This window comes from Peromyscus californicus, unplaced genomic scaffold, assembly GCF_007827085.1.
Source record: "Peromyscus californicus insignis strain IS unplaced genomic scaffold, ASM782708v3 Scaffold_3__1_contigs__length_106647218, whole genome shotgun sequence".
Taxonomy (NCBI): domain Eukaryota; kingdom Metazoa; phylum Chordata; class Mammalia; order Rodentia; family Cricetidae; genus Peromyscus; species Peromyscus californicus.
The window spans coordinates 26643452-26660816 of NW_026294551.1; the positions used below are offsets into that span (position 1 = coordinate 26643452).

Genomic DNA, 17365 nt, shown 5'->3' on the forward strand with positions numbered 1-17365 from the left:
ATACTTCCTCTACAAAGTAGACCCCCTCCCTCCCCCAGAAATCCAACTCCGGAAGAGGAAAGCAGACAAGGGCCTTATATCACATTCTGGAATTTCATCACAGCAGGGATCGAGCTGGCAGGCAGGATGAGACGTCATACCTGGGGCCTAGCTACTCTGCTGTGCAGAAGGAGAGGTACCAACTTGCCCCAGACAAGGTCATTTCAGGCTCTTCGATCCTAACAAAAAGGGCAGGGCTTCCCGTGGACCATCCATCCCAAGAAATTCTCCAAAAGCTCCTGGCATGTTCAATAGATCAGTGAAGGGGGTTCTCAGGGGAACTACCACCCCACCTCCCATCTGGACCAGGCTCTTTCCCAGTATTGAGCATGGCAATTTATTTTATTAATGTACACATGAGGGAAGACATATAATTTCTGCAGGGCAATGGAAAAAACACCTGCAGGCTACGTACTTTCATATTACCTGTCTTTGCCAGCAAGACTGAAGGGGATAGCAGCAAGAGGCAGTCTGGGAACTGAGGTGGCAGGCCTTAGGGCTGGCTGCAGTGGGAGATAATTGCTTTGGCTGGTGAATTTGCAATTGTCCCGATGCTTTTCATCAAGACTCAGAATTCCACCACACTTAGTCCCAACTCTGCCTCCTCTTTCTTTAGAGAGAAGGGCGGACAAACACAGGCCAGCAGGTGGAACGAGGCTCTGGACTCCTGGAAATCGGGAGTCCTCCCCTTACTCCTCCCTCAAGTTGCTTATCCTGGGGGAGGGTTCTGGATGACAATGGCCATCCTGTGAGGGAGTCAGAGAAGCATCACAGCTGAGGCAACTGTCCGAGGGGGCAGCACTGGATCCCTAGAAGTCCTGGTCCCATATTCCTGCAGCACTGTACTGACTGGGATGGCACAGAAGGCCGCTGTCCTCAAAGGTGCCAGTGAGACATAGTTATCAGACCAGAATTTCTAGATGAGGAAATGAAGCTTCCAGTCCACTCTATAGACGTTGGAGACACTGTAGGAAGAGACAAACCATTTCCTGGAATAAGAGGTAGGAAAGGAAAAACGGCAAAGATCCAGTCTGATTCTAGAAAAGATGGAAAAAAAAAAAAAGATTATCTCTTACAAAGGCCTCTGGAATGGTAAAGTTAGCTAGTTCCCCCTTTTTCTCTTTGTGATGCTGTGGACGAAGCAGGGCAAGTGTTCTGCCACTGAGCTACAGCCCAGCCCTAAAGTCACCGGCATCGTTTCTACCTAGTGAATCAGGAGGTGCTTAGGAGAACCGCATCTGTGGTCACCAGAAATTCATTTTACCTGTATAATTACTACCCTGGTTACCTACTACATTCCCACCCAGGACACTTACTATGGATCAGAAACGCGGGTGCTGGCTGACTGTGGGTGGTGTACAGGAGTGGTTAAAAAGCTGTGTACCCAACAGGGGCAAGTGTGCAAGGCCCCACCCTGACCAGGCCCCACCCCTAACCAGGCCCCACCCCTGACCAGGCCCCACCCCCGACCAGGCCCCACCCTAACCAGGCCCCACCCCCGACCAGGCCCCACCCTAACCAGGCCCCACCCCTAACCAAGAAGCTAGCTGCAGTTAACGCCTGCTGGTAAAGGGAAACCAGTTTTCTCTAATGCAGCGTCCCTGGGTATATCAAGCACACTCCAGGCAGGCTCAATGCTCAGTAGTTGGTCAACGTAAGACAAACTCAGCGGTGTTTTTGTGGACTTTTTGTTTCATTTTGCTTTGTCTGGGCACGTTTTTTGTCTTATTGGTCTTTACCCTGTTTTGATTTTCATTTTTGTGAGGATTTTAAAATTGCTGTTTTGTTTCTTGTTGGTTTTGTTTTGGAGACAGGGTTTCTCTGTGTAACAGTCCTGGCTGTCCTGGAACTCACTCTGTAGACCAGGCTGGCCTCGAACTCAGAGATCCGCCTGCCTCTTGCTTCCGGAGCACTGGGATTAAAGGCATGTTGTTTATTGTTTCTTGGCGGTCATCTTTTGTGAACTTGCTTTCTTATTTGTCAGTTATTGTGGTCTGCGTTATTCAGGAACAATTTTCAGAATCCATTATTTGTCCTGAAAGCAGAGGACCAGATCTACCATCTGGTCACCCCTCCTAATATTCTCTGAGTCCTCTCAGCCTTTGCTCTCCCGGCCTCCTGCACAAATGCCTTCACTGGAGAGTCATTGGTTACACCTCAGTTATGACTCAGGAATAATGATGGAAAAGACATTTGAAAGACGGGTGGTATAGCTCTTGGGACTCGGGCATCAGAAATATTTGACTCAAAGCAGAAACGGTAGCTTACACTATAATCCAAGCAAGTGACAGGCTGAGGCAGGAAGCTCCCAAGAACTAGGCTAGACTGAGGGGAGGAGGAGGGAGGAGGAGGAGAGAGGGAGGAGAGAAGAAAAAGGGAGGAAGGAAGGAAAGGAGGGAGGGAGGGAGGGAGGGAGGGAGGGAGGGAGAGAGGGAGGGAGGAAGAGGGAGTAGAGAGGGCCAGCAGCTAACACCCACATTGTACAGCCTCCCACAGCCACTTGTAACTCTAGCTCGAGGGCGTCAGATACTGTCTTCTGGCTCTGAGGGTACTGCCCTCATGGGCACAAACCCCACCCAGATGCAACATATACACACAGTTAAAAATAAAAATAAGCGGCTGAAGAGATGGCTCAGCGGTTATGGGCACTTGCCTCTCTTGCTCTTGATCCATTCCCAGTGCCCACATGGCAGCTCACAAGCATCTGTAACTCCAGTTCCAGGGGAAATAACGCCCTCTTCTGGCCTCCATGAGCACCAGACATGCACGTGGTGCACATCCATAAATGCAGGCAAAACACTTGTACACATTTAAAAAAATACATAAATCCTTACATAGCTCTAGCTGGCCTCGAACTCACAGAGATCCGCCTGCCTCTGCCTTCCGAGGGCTGGGATTAAAGGCGTGTGCCATCACATCTGACTTAAATACCTAAATCTTTAAAGAGAGTCAAGAGAAAACCTTTAGATAGACAGAAGAGATGCCTGAGGAAGGGCTCTGGGCAAAGGTGGCGAGAGTTGGTGTCCTCAGGGAAGCACGGGCCTGTTAGGGGAACGAACAATGCTATGCTCAGCCTTTTCTGTGAAGGTTCAAAGTTTGAGTCTCTAGTCCGTGCAGGGAGGACACTTTGCCGTGCCTCTCTTCACAGTTCTGTCTGCATTGTTCTTTCTTTTGTTTTTCTTTCGTTGAGAAAAGCTGTGTCCTAGACTGGCTTAAACCTGAGATGATCTGTCTGCCTCAGTCTCGGTAGTGTTGAGCTACCAACCACACCTGGCTATCACGTTGTCCCAGTGTAACCCCCTCCCTCGTGTGTGTGTGTGTGTGTGTGTGTGTGTGTGTGTGTGTGATGTGTGGCTTCTGATTTTTATTATTGTTTTTATCATCATTATTATCTGAGGTCCTGGGGGCAGAACTGAAGTCCTCATGCATTCTAGGCCAGCGTTCTACATCAGAGCTACATCTCCAGCCCCTATTCATCCATACCGACAGCCTTATTAAATAAAAGTTTTCTTCGGCTAGAAAGATAGCTTAGTGGTTACGAGTGCTCATTGTTTTTCCAGAGGACTGAACTTTGATTTCCAGCATCCACATGGGCATGGGGTGGCTTACCACCACCTATAGCTCCAACCCCAGGGGATGCAATGCCTCTGGCCTTTATGGGCACATGTACTCACATGCACACATCCACATATGAACACATACACATAATTAAAATTAAAAAAAGAGACCTGAAGAGATGGTTCACCAGTTAAGAGCACTGGCTACCTACTCTTTCAGAGGACCTGAGTTCAGTTCCCAGCACCCATGGGAAGCTCATAACTGTCTGTAATTCCCAGTCCCAAGGGATCTGACGCCCTCTTCTGGCCTCCATGGGTGCTGCATGCACATGGTGCACAGACATACATGCAGACAAAACACCCCTACCCATAAATAAAGATTTTTTAAAAATTTAAAAGATTTATTTATTTATTTATTATGTATACAGTGTTCTGCCTGTCTGTATGTCTGCTTGTCAGAAGAGGGCACCAGATCTCATTACAGATGGTTGTGAGCCACCATGTGGGTGCTGGGACTTGAACTCAGGACCTCTGGAAGAGCAGTCAGTGCTCTAAAATGCTGAGCTACCTCTCCAGCCCTAAAAAAAACTAAATAATAAAAATAAACTCTTTTTAAAAAAATTTTTGGGCTGGGTGGTGGTGGCACACGTAGCCTGGTCTACAGAGTGAGTTCCAGGATAGCCAAGACTACACAGAGAAACCCTGTCTCAAAAAAACCAACCAACCAAACAAACAAAAGGTTTTATTTGTTTTGTGTGTGTGATTATGTATGTGTGTGTGTTCATGCCATGGCACATGTGTAGAGGTCAAAGGACAGCTTCGAGAAGCAGTTCTCTCTTCTTAGTTTATGGGATCTGGTGATAATTGGGACCCTCATGCCTGTGGGCAAGAACCTCTCCCCCAGAAGCCCCCTTACTGGGCCTGAATAAAAGCTTTCAGAAGAATCTGTGACTCCCCACTTTCTTCTTTTTTGAGACAGAGTCTCACATAGTCCAGGCTGGTCTCAAAGTCCTTGGATTTCCTGAACTCCCTATCTGTCCTGCCTCCGTGATGCATGAGTCACAGCTGTAAACTACCAGGCCTGTTTTTCTTTGAAATGGGGTCTCACTCACTCTGTAGCCCTGGCTGGTCTGAAACTTGTTATGTAAATCAAGCTGGCTTTGAACTTGTGGTGATCCTCCTGCCTCTTGCTTCCCAAGTGCCAGGATTACAAGTCTACACAACTAACACCTGGCTGCCTAGCTGCGTTTTAAAATTCCTTTTAGAGGGTCTTGCTGTGTCTATCCTCGCTCGCTCATGGAGCTAATCTTTATGCCTCAGCACCGTGAAGTACTTGGAATATAGGCACACGCCACTACCTGTGCTGAAATGCGCATTGAAATGTTTATTACACTAATGTGGGGGGCACGTTTGTGGAGGTCAGAGGACAACCGGCAGGAATCAGTGCCCTTCTTCCACCACCTGGGTCCCAGGGATCGAACTCAGGCCATCAGGCTAGGCAGCAAACACCTTCGTCTGCTGAGCCATCTCACGGGCTCTAGAACAGGCATTTCACAAACAGCAATGCCTGTGGGCTACGATTACTCAAGGCCCTTCTACAGTGTGAGATGCTGGTAACCAGGGGGCCAGGTCAGCACATCTGGTAACAGTCTGGTTTCTGTGGCAGGAATGAGGGTGATGGTGGACCTCTGAGCAGCGCCAGTCTCTTCTCACAGATTTTGGTACATGATCTTCCTTCAGAGGTCCCTAGGCTTTGAAAGAGCACTCCTTACGGTCCCCCTGGCCCTTCCACACAGTGGTACCCACCAGGTTCCTCCACCCTGTCATTCTGTCTCTTCCCTTCTCATCACGGGGCGAGCCTGTGATGACAGTCATGTCAAGTGCACCTCGTGGAGGTGGAGGTGGTCCAGGACCATAGAAACAGGCCAAACAAGGGTCACATTTTGAGGACAATCTCAGCTGCTGACTTACCTACAGGTCTTCATCAATCCATCCACCCTCCTACATACTCAACACTCCAGAAAGGTCAAGAGGGGAACGAACGGTGTACCAACCTATCCAGGGAAGAAGAGCAGGCACCTACCTGAGCTCTCACATCCTTCTGACCAGAGATCAGGCAATGGCAGTGTGCTTCGGGTCCCTTGTAGTACCCGGGTCCCTTGTAGTATCTGGGTCCCTTGTAGTAATGGAATGGTTTCTGCTAGGCCGAGGGTCCAGACGGGCCTGAGTGGCAACTACCAGAAGGTCATTCAGAGGTTCAGTATGACTGTGAGAACCCTGCATGAGGAGGACGGAGGATACATCCATCTCTCTCTTCCTGCCGAAGCTGTGGCTGTGGAGGCAGCAGTCCTTGGGCAAGGACGGGTTTTCTGGAAAGGCAAAGTCATTGGCATCATCAGTTTGTGCTGCCACAGTGAGCACAAACTCTTCACAAAGGCCACCTCCCACGAGGCTCCCAGGACCCCAACCTGGCTCATGGTTTTGGAATAAAAATTGGGGAGTTGCTGGCAGGACAGGAACTTCTGTTTACATTAGCCCTTGCCCCTTTCTTTCATGCAGTTTCTTGTGGCCCAAGATTGGCACAGACACTGGGTCTCGTGTGAACAAGAGCTGGGAATGTTGAATATCAGCCAGCATTCTATTAACTCTTTTGCTCAATGGGGATAGAGACTCTTTAAGCACATGGGCCAAGTCTCCATCATCAGACAGAGAGAAGAGTCTAACCCTTCTCTTGATCTGGGAATCCCAAAACCTGGGGCTTCTTTCAACTGGTTCTTCTCTCTCTAATGCTTTATAGTTTGAATTTTCTCGTCATAGTTAGTTTTGTGATTTTTTTTGGTAATTATTTTTATTTTTTTTATGTATATAGTGTTTTGCCTATACATCTGTCTGTGCATCACATGTGTGTCTGATGCCCATGGAGGCCAGAAGAGGGCATCAGGTTCCCTGGAATTGGAGTTACAGACAGCTCTGAGCAGCCATGTGGGTGTTGGGAATTGAACCCGGGTCAAGAACAGCAGTACTCTTTTTTTTTTTTTGGTTTTTCGAGACAGGGTTTCTCTGTGTAGCTTTGCGCCTTTCCTGGAACTCACTTGGTAGCCCAGGCTGGCCTCGAACTCACAGAGATCCGCCTGGCTCTGCCTCCCGAGTGCTGGGATTAAAGGCGTGCACCACCACCGCCCGGCTCAGCAGTACTCTTAACTGCTACATCATCTCTCCAACCTTTAGTTTTGCAATTAAAATTTTTATTATTATCGTGTATGTGTGCAGATGTGTGGGTCGTATACCACAACACACATGTGGAAGTCAGAGAACAATTTTGTGGAGTCAGTTCTTTCCACCTACCTTCATGTAGGTTCCAGGGATCAAATTCAGGCCAGCAGGGTCATGTGGCAAACACCCTTTTATCTGCTGAGCCATCTTACCAGCCTTGTTCATTTTTATTTATCTTTTAAAAAATTTTAATGCTGGGCAGTGGTGGCACAGGCCTTTAATCTCAGCACTAAGGAGGCAGAGGTAGGAGGATCTCTGTGAGTTTGGGGCCAGCCTGGTCTACAGAGCGAGTTCCAGGACAGCCAAGGCTACACAGAGAAACTCTGTCCCAAAGAAGAAAATATTTGTTGGGACTAGAGAGATAAGCCAACATTTAAGACATTAGTTGCTCTTCCAGAGGACCCAGGTTCAAATCCCAGCACCTGTACAGTGGCTTGCAACTGTCTCTCATGCCAATCCCAGGGAATCCAACTCCCTTTTCTGGTCCCCAGGGGCATCTGGCACAAACATGGTATGCAGGTATATATGTAGACAAAACACCCATACATGTAAAATCAATAAAGAAAATTATTTAAAATAAACTTAATTGTTTTTATGATGTATATGTGCCTACACATCTATATGTCAACCACACAGGTACTGATGTGCAAGGAGGCCAGAAGAGGGTTTTGGCTATCCTGGTGCTGGAGTTACACAGTTGTGAGTTGTCCAATATGGGTGCTGGCCCTTATTCATCTTCTTGAGAAAGTGCCTTGTTGTGTAACTCAGGCTAGCTGCAAACTCATGATCCTCTTGTCTCAACCTCCTGGTTGCTGAGTTTCAGGCATGTGCCACCAGACCCGGCCCTAATGCTAAGAGTTTGGATGCTGAATGTCCCCCAGAGGCCCGAAGTTAAGGTTTTGTCACCTGAAGTTCCTGAGAGAAAATGGAAACTACGGTTGCTAGCCAGGAAGTGAGTTTCGTTCACCATAGCCTTCCCACCATTGCTGTGCAGGCGCTCTCACGGCTAAGACCAGAAAGCAATAGGTCTGCCTCATCACCAACTCAACTTTGAAAGCCATGAGCCTAAAAAACCCCTATTCTCTCTAGAAGTTAATGACGTGAGTCATTTTGTCACAGTGATAGAAAGCTGACCGTCATGCTTAAGCTTGCGGCACACTCCAGCACTCACGTGACTTGGGAGCCGGAAACAAGTAGCGTCTCTTCTTCATCTGAACCTTCTGCATTATCTCTGACATCAGATGCTGCCTCCTCACTTCATTCTTTAGCAAGGTCCACCTCTGGTCCAAACTCCTGGGTTTGGAAGACGTGGGAAGTTTGGAACTTTTCTCCTGGGTCAGCTTGTGGAAGATCTGCTGCTGCTTGTACTTATAGAGCATATGGACACTCTCAGGGCTGCTGCACTCAGGGCTGCTGGTTAGGCTCAGGCTTGCCAGGGATTCGAGAGAGGTCGAGAGCCGGGATGTGGGTTCTGGGGAAGTTTCTACAGATGTTAAGGGCTGAAAGAGAAAACAGCCTGGAATGAGATTGCAGGAGGCAGAGGGCTCCCTTCTAGCTCCTCTAGAAAGAGACAGCAAAAATGGTCGGAGTGGTGAGTTAAGCGCTACCCTCAGGGGCTGGAGAGGCGGCCCAGTGGTTAAGAGCACTGGCTGCTCCAGGTCCAGAAGATCTAATGACCTCTTCTGGTCTCTGTGAATAGCTGGCTCACACGGTGCACATACAAACAGGCACATACACATATGCATACAATTTTTAAAAATTAATCTTAAAAAAAGTTGACTCTGGGCAGGGTGTGGTGGCAGATGCCTTTAATCCCAGCACTCGGGAGGCAGAGGCAGGTGGATCTCTGTGAGTTTGAGGCCAGCTTGGTCTACAGAGCAAGATCCAAGACAAGCACCAAAACTACACAGAGGAAACCCTGTCTCAAAAAAACAAAAATCAAAAACAAAAAAACAAAACAGAAAGTTGGCTCTAGGATGTCTCAAACATCGTTCCATTAGCATACAATATCTCTATAATTTATTTATTTTTATTATATGTACATTGGTGTTTTTCTTGCATGTATGCCTGTGTGAGGGAGTCAGATCCCCTGGAACTGGAGTTACAGACAGCTGTGAGCTGCCCTGTGGGTGCTGGGAATTGAACCCAGGTCCTCTGGAAGAGCAGTCAGTGCTCTTAACCACTGAGCCATCTTTCCAGTCCACTGCAGAGCCATCTTAACAGCTCTCAAAGGTGCTTGGTTACTGCAGCCAGAGCTGAGTAAAAAACCATTATCAGAGGCATGGTTTGCAGACCGATTCTACCTGCAGGTCAACTTTTCGCTCTCCTCTTGTTGCCTTTCTGAGAGATTCTGAGTTTGACGAAGTCTTGCTTGTCTAACGTTTTTGCCACTGTACCCCACAATCTCTGCCAAACCCAACGTCATGGAGCCCCATTCTTTCTCTCTGTCTGTCTCTCTGTTTAAGCGATTTGAGTCTAAATTTTTGTTGTTGCTTTTGAGACAGGGTCTCACTATATAGCCCTGTCTGGCCTAGAACTCATTCTGTAGACCAGGCTGGCCTTGAATCCACAGAGATCCGCCTGCCTCTGGCTCCCAAGTGCTGGGATTAAAGACATCCACCACCACACCTGGTTTAAAGTTTTTTAAAAATCAAAACTAGACACTCGACAGCTGAATATACTCTTTAGGTATTTCATTGTTGCTGTTTCTTCAGCTTGGTGCTGTAGTGGAAAAAGACTTGTAAATGTAGTTGTCATGTGGTGTCTAACGAGGACTGGTCCAGGGACACTCACTCCATCCCAAGGACACCAAAACCCAAGGACCATCAAGTCTGTTATATAAAATAAATGTAGTGCTCATGCATCATCTACACATTTCATCTAAATAGTCCTTCATCGTCATTGTGGGGTTTTTTGTTGTTTGAGACAAGGTCTTGTGGATCTCAGGCTGAGCAGTATGTAGCCAAGGATGACTTTGAACCACAGATCTCCCTGTCTCCACCTTTCTAATACTGGGATAACAGGTGTGTACCACCACACCTGCCTCTCATATAATTTATTAAATCACCCCTAGACAGACTTAATGTCTAATACAATGGAAATGCTACATGAATAGCTGTCACTCTATACTATTTAGGGGATGACGTCAAGGGAAGAAGTCTGCATGCTGATGTGGGCCTAGCAGCGTACACCTATACTCAGTAAGAGCATCTAGACACAGAGGCAGGAGGCACCTGAGGGAAAGGCCAGCCAGAGCCAAGCAAAACCCTGTCTCAAAAACAAATGCCGAGGGAGGGAGGGAGGGAGGGAGGGAGGGAGAGGGAGAGGGAGAGGGAGAGGGAGAGAGAGAGAGAGAGGGAGAGAGGGAGAGAGAGAGAGAGAGAGAGAGAGAGAGAGAGAGAGAGAGAGAGAGAGAGAGAGAGAGAGAGAAAGAGATTGTAGCCCTGGATGTCCCAGAACTAGCTCTGTAGATCAGGCTGGCCTCAAACTCTGCCTGCCTCTGGAGTGCTGTGATTAAAGGTGTGTGCTACCACCGCCTGGCTTGTTTTGTTTTTAAAAAGCTTGTGTTTGTAATCTTCACAGGAGACACAGAGACAGAAGGATTCTGGAGCATGTGGGCCAGCTAGCCTAGTCTACTTGGTGAGTTCCAAGCCAGTGAGAGTTCCTGTCCCAAATAAACAAGGTGGATGGCACCTGCTGAGTGACACTCAAGGTTGTTACCTGGAGTGCACACTCACAGGCACACACATGTGCATACGCATTTAAAAAATAAAGTCTATATGTTTGGTAAAGATGTAACTTTTTTGAAACTTTTTTTTGATCTGCAGATCATTGAACCTGTGGATGTAGAACCGATGAACATGGATGGAGGACTATATGAAGATTACATACTTGTTTCTGTGTTGTGGACATTTATATATATATTCTTTTGGTTTTTGAGACAGGGTCTTTATGTGTAGCCCTGGCAGCTCTGGAACTTGCTCTGTAGGCCAGGCTGGCCTCAAACTCAGAAATCTGTTCTGAGTTTTTTTTTTGGTTTTTTTTTTTTTTTTTGAGACAGGGTTTCTCTGTAGCTTTGGAGCCTGTCCTGGACTAGCTCTGTAGACCAGGCTGGCCTCGAATTCACAGAGATCCACCTGCCTCTGCCTCCCGAGTGCTGGGATTACAGGCGTGCGCCGCCGCCGCCGCCGCCGCCGCCGCCGCCGCCACCACCACCACCCCCCGGCAAAATATTTATTTATTTATTGTGTATGCCTGCATACCAGAAGAGGGCACCAGATCTCTTAGAGGTAAGCAGGAAATTCAAAGAGAGAGACAGGAAGAAGGCGGGGGTGGGGGTGGGGATGCCAGCAAGCTGCCCAAGGAGCAACATGTAATGGGACACAGGTAAAGCCACGGAACATGTGGTGATACATAGACTAATAGTTACGGGCTAATTTAAGATACAGAGCTAGCTAGCAAAAGGCTTGAGCCATGACCATGCAGTTATAATTAATATAAGCCTCTGTGTGCATACTTGGGTCTGAGCAGCTGTGGGACTGGTGGGTGAGAGAGATTTATCCTGACCAGACTGGGGGCTGGAGAGATGACTCAGCAGTTAAGAGCACTTGCTGCTTTTGCAGAAGAACCAGGTTCAGTTCCCAGCACCCACATGGTGGCTCACAACTTCCTGTAACTCCAGTTCCAGGGGATCTAACGCCCTCTTCCCACCTGCTGGCGCTGTATTCAAGCGGTGCAAATGCATACACTCAGGCGCGCGCACATACACAAAAAATAAAGTAAGCATTTAAGACGGAACAGATTGGCCCTCAGTTCTGGAGCCTGAGCAACCTCCTGCTTCAGCAGCCTTCTGGAGAGCTGGGACTCCAGACTCACTTCCCCTCGCCTAGCTCATAAAGCTAAGTGTATCGGTAGGTGTGGTGGCACATGCCTTTAATCCTAGCACTTAGGAGGCAGAGACAGTGGTTCTCTAGAATTTTCGACCAGCCTGGTCTACACAGGCCAGCCAGGGCTACATAGCAAGACCCTGTCTAAAAAAATCAAAAAACGCCGGGCGGTGGTGGCGCACGCCTTTAATCCCAGCACTCGGGAGGCAGAGCCAGGTGGATCTCTGTGAGTTCGAGGCCAGCCTGGTCTCCAAAGCGAGTTCCAGGAAAGGCGCAAAGCTACAGAGAGAAACCCTGTCTCGAAAAACAAAACAAAACAACAAACAAAAAAATGGAAATATACGTGGAAGAAACATAGGGAGCGGTCATGTGACAACATCGGCAATCCGTGTTGTCACTGACCAAGGCTTGCCAGCAGCCATCAGGAAGTGATGGACTTCCTTTCTCCAGAGACTTGAGACGGAACCTGGCCCTGCCCACACTTGAGTTTCTAGAACCGTGAGCATGAACAGCAACCTGCCTACGGAAAAAAGATGTGGAGGACAGTCTCCTCAGAGACGTTCCATGCTTACCTTCCCAGCAGGAACGCCATCCTGCTAAGCTGGCTTCACAACCAGAGAAACAGACTCCGGCAGCATCAGTGGGTACTCAAAGAGCTACAAGTTAGGGTGGAGCAAGGACCAGAAAGCAAGCCTCTTAGCACTCCCTCCCAGGGCACAGCCCTCTCCTTACCAGGGTGTTGCTGATTATGTTCATCGCAAGGGCTGACTTCACTTCCTTGACTTTGGTGTTGGACTTGCGGAACTCTGTCCCCAAGCAGTTGGGATTTGAACTCCTCAGGTCAGGGACAGAACTGAAGTGCCTTGCGGACATGGGCTTGCAGGGGGCGAGGCTGGCCTCCTTCTTGGAGCCCTTCTGAGGGAGGCTCCCGGCAGTTTCGTTCTTCCTTATGCCTCTGATGTTCAAGAACAAGCCGGGTGTGCAGGATACTAAAGTCACCGGGTGGTAGCGCTGGGAAGAGGAGACCAGACACACAGCCGTGGGGAACGCAGTCCTGTCCACCACAGGTTTATCTGCACCCCAGAGAAGGTGCGAGGGAGGCGACGAGAAAGGAAACAGGAGGCGCCAGAGACTTTCTAGTCTGGAACTCTCAGCCCAGGGTTCTGGAACCCTTACAAAGCTCACGGCCGGCCGGACTCGGGGAGGGAGTCGGTAGCCACCTCAAACTGAGATTTCCAACAGCACAGTGTATACTTGATGGCAAGGTATTCCACAGCTTTCAGCAGATTCCTAAAGAGACTGTGACCCCAACCAAGTTGAAAACAGTCCCTAACCCAGCTCTATCCCTGTCCTTCCAGGCGAGTCTTCAAGACTAAGGAGATAATCAGGCATGGTGGCACACTCCGGCAATCCCAGCACTCCGGCGGCGGCAGAAGCAGGGGGATTACCACAGGTTGTAGCATGGGTCTACAGAGTGAGTTCCAGGCCAGACAGCAGGGCTCAACAGTGAGAGTGAGACGTTTTGAAGAAATAAAAGATCAGAGGGAGGCTGGCAATACAGTACTCAGTTAGCAGCCTAGTATACACGAGGCCTTGGTTTGATCTCCAGCACTGTACTAACCAGCCCTTATGTATACCTCATGCCCTGTAATCCCAGCACTCGGGAGCTGGAGGCAGGAGAAGAATCAGTTCTACATTATCTTGGGCTACAAAACAAGTTTGGGGTCAGCCTGTGCTACATGAGACCCCTATCTTAAACAAACAAACCCCACAGAAAACAAAACCCAAGAATGATAAGGAGAGGTACTGGAAAGTCATCCCGTGTCTTTTCACTGAGGTAGAAGAGATCTGGAGGTGGAGGAGGTAGAAGTCAAAGACTTAGATCCCAGGACAGTGAGGCAGATCACCAGGGGCTGGGCCACCCTGTGCAGAGTGAGCATGCGGGAAGCACCAAGCCTTTTCAGTCATCCCCATGAAGTATTCTAAGGATGATGTTTCCCAGCAGCCCTCCTGAGGAGCCTGCTGGAGGGACGTTCCCACCCATGTCGGAGCTGAGGGCAGTAAGTGTACATAGTTGTGGAGCACACTCCCTACGTGGGTTCAGGCTCAGCCTCTAGCACAGCCAGACTGCTCTTACTCCCAGGGCCAAGGAGGACAGACCAGTGAGCATCCTCTGCTATCAGGATGGAGGGATCCTCTAACAGACACCAGGTCTGTGTGCCTTCTAGACCCCTTCCTTGTAGTTCAGCCCTTGGGCAGCCCATCAGTGAGTCTGGGCTCGGAGCAGAGGTCTCCGTGGCACCCTCCCTCGGATCGGCCCAAGCTGGGGCAGGGTGCTGGTTATACACACCCCCCCCTCATCTGAGTTTACTTGTTTTGGGGGATGGGTGGCTGTCTTGCACTTCGGTTGCCATGTCTGTTGCCAGGCTCTCACAGTCTTGTCTCTTGCCTGCTCACCCGGAGACTCGCCCTGCATCTCCGCCCTCTTCTCTTTCTTTAGGAACGGTTTTTTGTCCTGTTTTTGCCTCAGTTCCTGGATCAGCTGCCTGTTGATTGAAGGACAGGTAAGTGTCATGGGCTAGGGAGTCAGCATTCTACTTGGGGGGTAGATAAGAAGGAATGGAGAAGGGCTAGAGAGGTGGCTCAGTGCTTAAGAGAACTCGTTGCTCTTCCATAGGACCCGGGGATTCAATTCCCAGCACCCACGTGGCAGCTCACTACTGTCTGTAACTCCAGTTCCAGGGGACCTGATGCCTGTTTCTAGATTCTGCAGGCGCTGAATGCACTTACTGCACAGACATACATGCAGGCAAAAACACCCACAGCCATAAAGTAAAATAATAATAATTTTAAAAAAGATGGAATGGAGAAACAGTGTTCCCGCACAAGCGGCTGAAGGCCAAGGAATAGCGTGGGTAAGAAAGAGCCATCCTTCCAACCATCTCCAGACTGGGGAATAGCATCCTTTCAAGGAAGGGGGCACAGGTAAAGGGGGCCATTCACTTCCTCCTTCAGTGGAAAGAGGGTTTAGGTAGGAAGGCTAAGTCCAGGGGCTCCCATGCTGGGCCACTTCCTATGCTGGGCTCTCTGGCCAGCGGATCCTGGGACTGGACAAAGGTGGTATACCAGAGTATATCACTTGGTCTCAGGAGTCAGGAGACAGGGTAATCCTTTGGTGTCGTCTTGCTATATGACCTCCTCTCTGCTCTGACATCCCCTCTCATAAATGAGGTGCTTGGTGGGGACTGGACCTAACAGGATGTCTCCCTTCAAGCTCTTGGATTTCATATAGCCTGGATACATAACACACTTATGAGGAGGTAGGGTGGGACATGTGTCTCAAGGGTGAGCGTCTAAAACAGCAGCTTATCTACTTAATGATCTATTAAATATCTACTATGGAAACTTCTAGTTCCTGGTCTTTGTGAGACCCGGACCGAATGTTCTTCTGTCCTCTGTAAGGTGGAGAACTGCAACACAGATGTTCTCCCCGCCACTTTGGGCTACCCAGAGGATCAGATCAAGCCACAACACCCAGCCCATCTCAGCCCGAGAGGAAGCCTTCCTACCGGGCATACAGCTCTCGGGCTCTGGAAGCAATAGTATTCTGGAAGAGGGAGCTATTGTCCTGGAAAAACTTCTCATACTTCTCCAAATTCAGACCAGGGTAGATGAGCCGGAACCCACCACAGTGTTTCTTCTCATATTCCTCTGTTTTCTGTAACCGCGCTGCCTGGAAACCCTTGACCTCTTCCATCCTGTTGGGGTGGAAGAGTACAGGACTGCAGTTATGTCTTCTTAGAAGGGATATCCAAGCTGGGTGTCATCTAGGGCCTGCACATAATTGTGGTTGATCAGTATTTGTTAAATAAAAGCAAGAATGTTTCTGAAAGGGGGTTCTGGCACTCCTGGGACAGTCAGTGTCACAATGCTCGAGGAGCTGCTTACAAGGTTTGACAGCTCAACCAAGTCTCTCCCTTTATTAGTAGAAACCCATTTCCCCCTTGGCATAATCAGAGCAGGGCAGACTGTCGCCACCTTCCCATTCACTGGCCCCATTACCCTTCTCTGGAGAACAGCAGCTTATACTTTGCTGAATTCCAGGGCTTCTTGGATGGATTTAATGAGCCTTTATGAGCCCTTGTGCTCTCAGGGTTCCTCACTCCACCCCCTAGGAGGAGGAGATCAGGTAGGGTTAGCAGGATAAGCTTCCTATGCAGCAGGGACATCAAGAACCACCAGGCTTTCCAGTCAAGTAACACAAAGGAGGCCTTCCATGTGACAGCTAACACCTTCTTCCTGAGAGCATCAGGGACAGCTGGAGTTTAAAGCTGTCACCAGTGAGTCAAACTTATCCATGTCAGTTTCCTGACAGGAATCATGGTGTCCTCGGCTCCCAGGACAGAACCACACAGCACTGAACTCTACCTCCTTTCCGTCAGGCACACAGAGCAGGCATTAAAGCGCCTGAGAAGCAGTGCCGGTGAGCATGGGTAAAGTGTATTGTCCTAGGTTCCGGGGAAGGTTGGTGGAAACCAAGAAGCAACAAGGCCCCACCTTGAATGGGCTCGGGGCCTTCTGACCAGAATCTCTCTGCAGGAGGAAGAGGAAGACCTAGTTCTATGCTAATGCTGCCCCAGGGGAGGCCAAAGCGCCAATTCCTGTCAGCACAGAACAGGGCGAGTGGACAGACTTGCTTTCCAGTGAAAACAGAAGAATTTGTTTCCTATATTGCTAATATCTAAATCCTCACATGATATTAATCAATTTATTTCATATAATTATATGTGTCCATTTTAATCTCCAATTTCCAGAAACAGTCTTAGTAGAACTGTTCAAATTGTTAAATTCTCCATCATAAAATAGCTTCCTATATAGGATTATCATTTGTTAGCAATGACCCACTCTGTTGGGCACTGTGATATGCATCTGTAATCCCAGCCCTTTTGAAGCTGAGGCAGGAGAATTGCAAGTTCTATGGGAGCCTCTATCTCAAAAAACAAAATGAGAAACAGAAACAAAGAAAAGAATGCATCCCAACAACAAACAAGCAAAGACAGGGGCCGCTGGAGAGAGGGTGTGCAAGCTGAGGGCCTTAGCCAGACCCCCGGAACTTGCACAGGAACCTGGGCATGGCTGAGCCGACACCAGCATGCATACAACCAGCATGCAGACAACCAGCATGCAGACAACCAGCATGCAGACAACCAGCATGCAGACAACCAGCCTGAAACCCTGCCGCTGAAGTGGGTGGAGACAGGAGGGTCACTGGGGCTTGCTAAACACCAGTGTAGCTCCAGAGACCGTAAGGGGCCCTGTCTCAAAGGAATGAGACAGACAGGATACCTGATGTCCTTCTCTGGCCACTGCACATGTACACACACACACACACACACACACACACACACACACACACACGCTAACAACTACAACAGAAACCCTGTCTCAAAAAAAAAAAGGACTGCAATAACAAGAAGGCCAGGGAATGTATGTAGCTCAGTGACTGAGTGTTTGCCTACCATATGTAATATGTAAGGCCCTGGGTTTGAGCCCAGTATTTCTTCCTACCAATTCCAAGTCAGATTCAGATTCTCTCTCTCTCTCTCTCTC

At 48.9% G+C, this 17365-nt stretch overlaps 1 protein-coding gene across 2 annotated transcripts in view; it reads right to left on the minus strand.

Annotated features, from left to right (window-relative positions):
* Window positions 1-360: 360 nt before the first annotated feature.
* The window catches only part of Ttll6 (tubulin tyrosine ligase like 6), a 40886-nt gene continuing 23881 nt past the window's right edge, over window positions 361-17365 (minus strand). For both annotated transcript variants that reach the window (XM_052759438.1, XM_052759437.1), the window contains 6 exons: window positions 15325-15513; window positions 14127-14301; window positions 12488-12766; window positions 8041-8368; window positions 5680-5965; window positions 361-1004 (listed from right to left, as the gene is read on the minus strand). In XM_052759438.1, coding sequence (XP_052615398.1) covers window positions 5709-5965; window positions 8041-8368; window positions 12488-12766; window positions 14127-14301; window positions 15325-15513 — 1228 coding nt within the window. In that variant the 3' untranslated portion in view covers window positions 361-1004; window positions 5680-5708. The remainder of the gene's footprint in view (window positions 1005-5679; window positions 5966-8040; window positions 8369-12487; window positions 12767-14126; window positions 14302-15324; window positions 15514-17365) is intronic.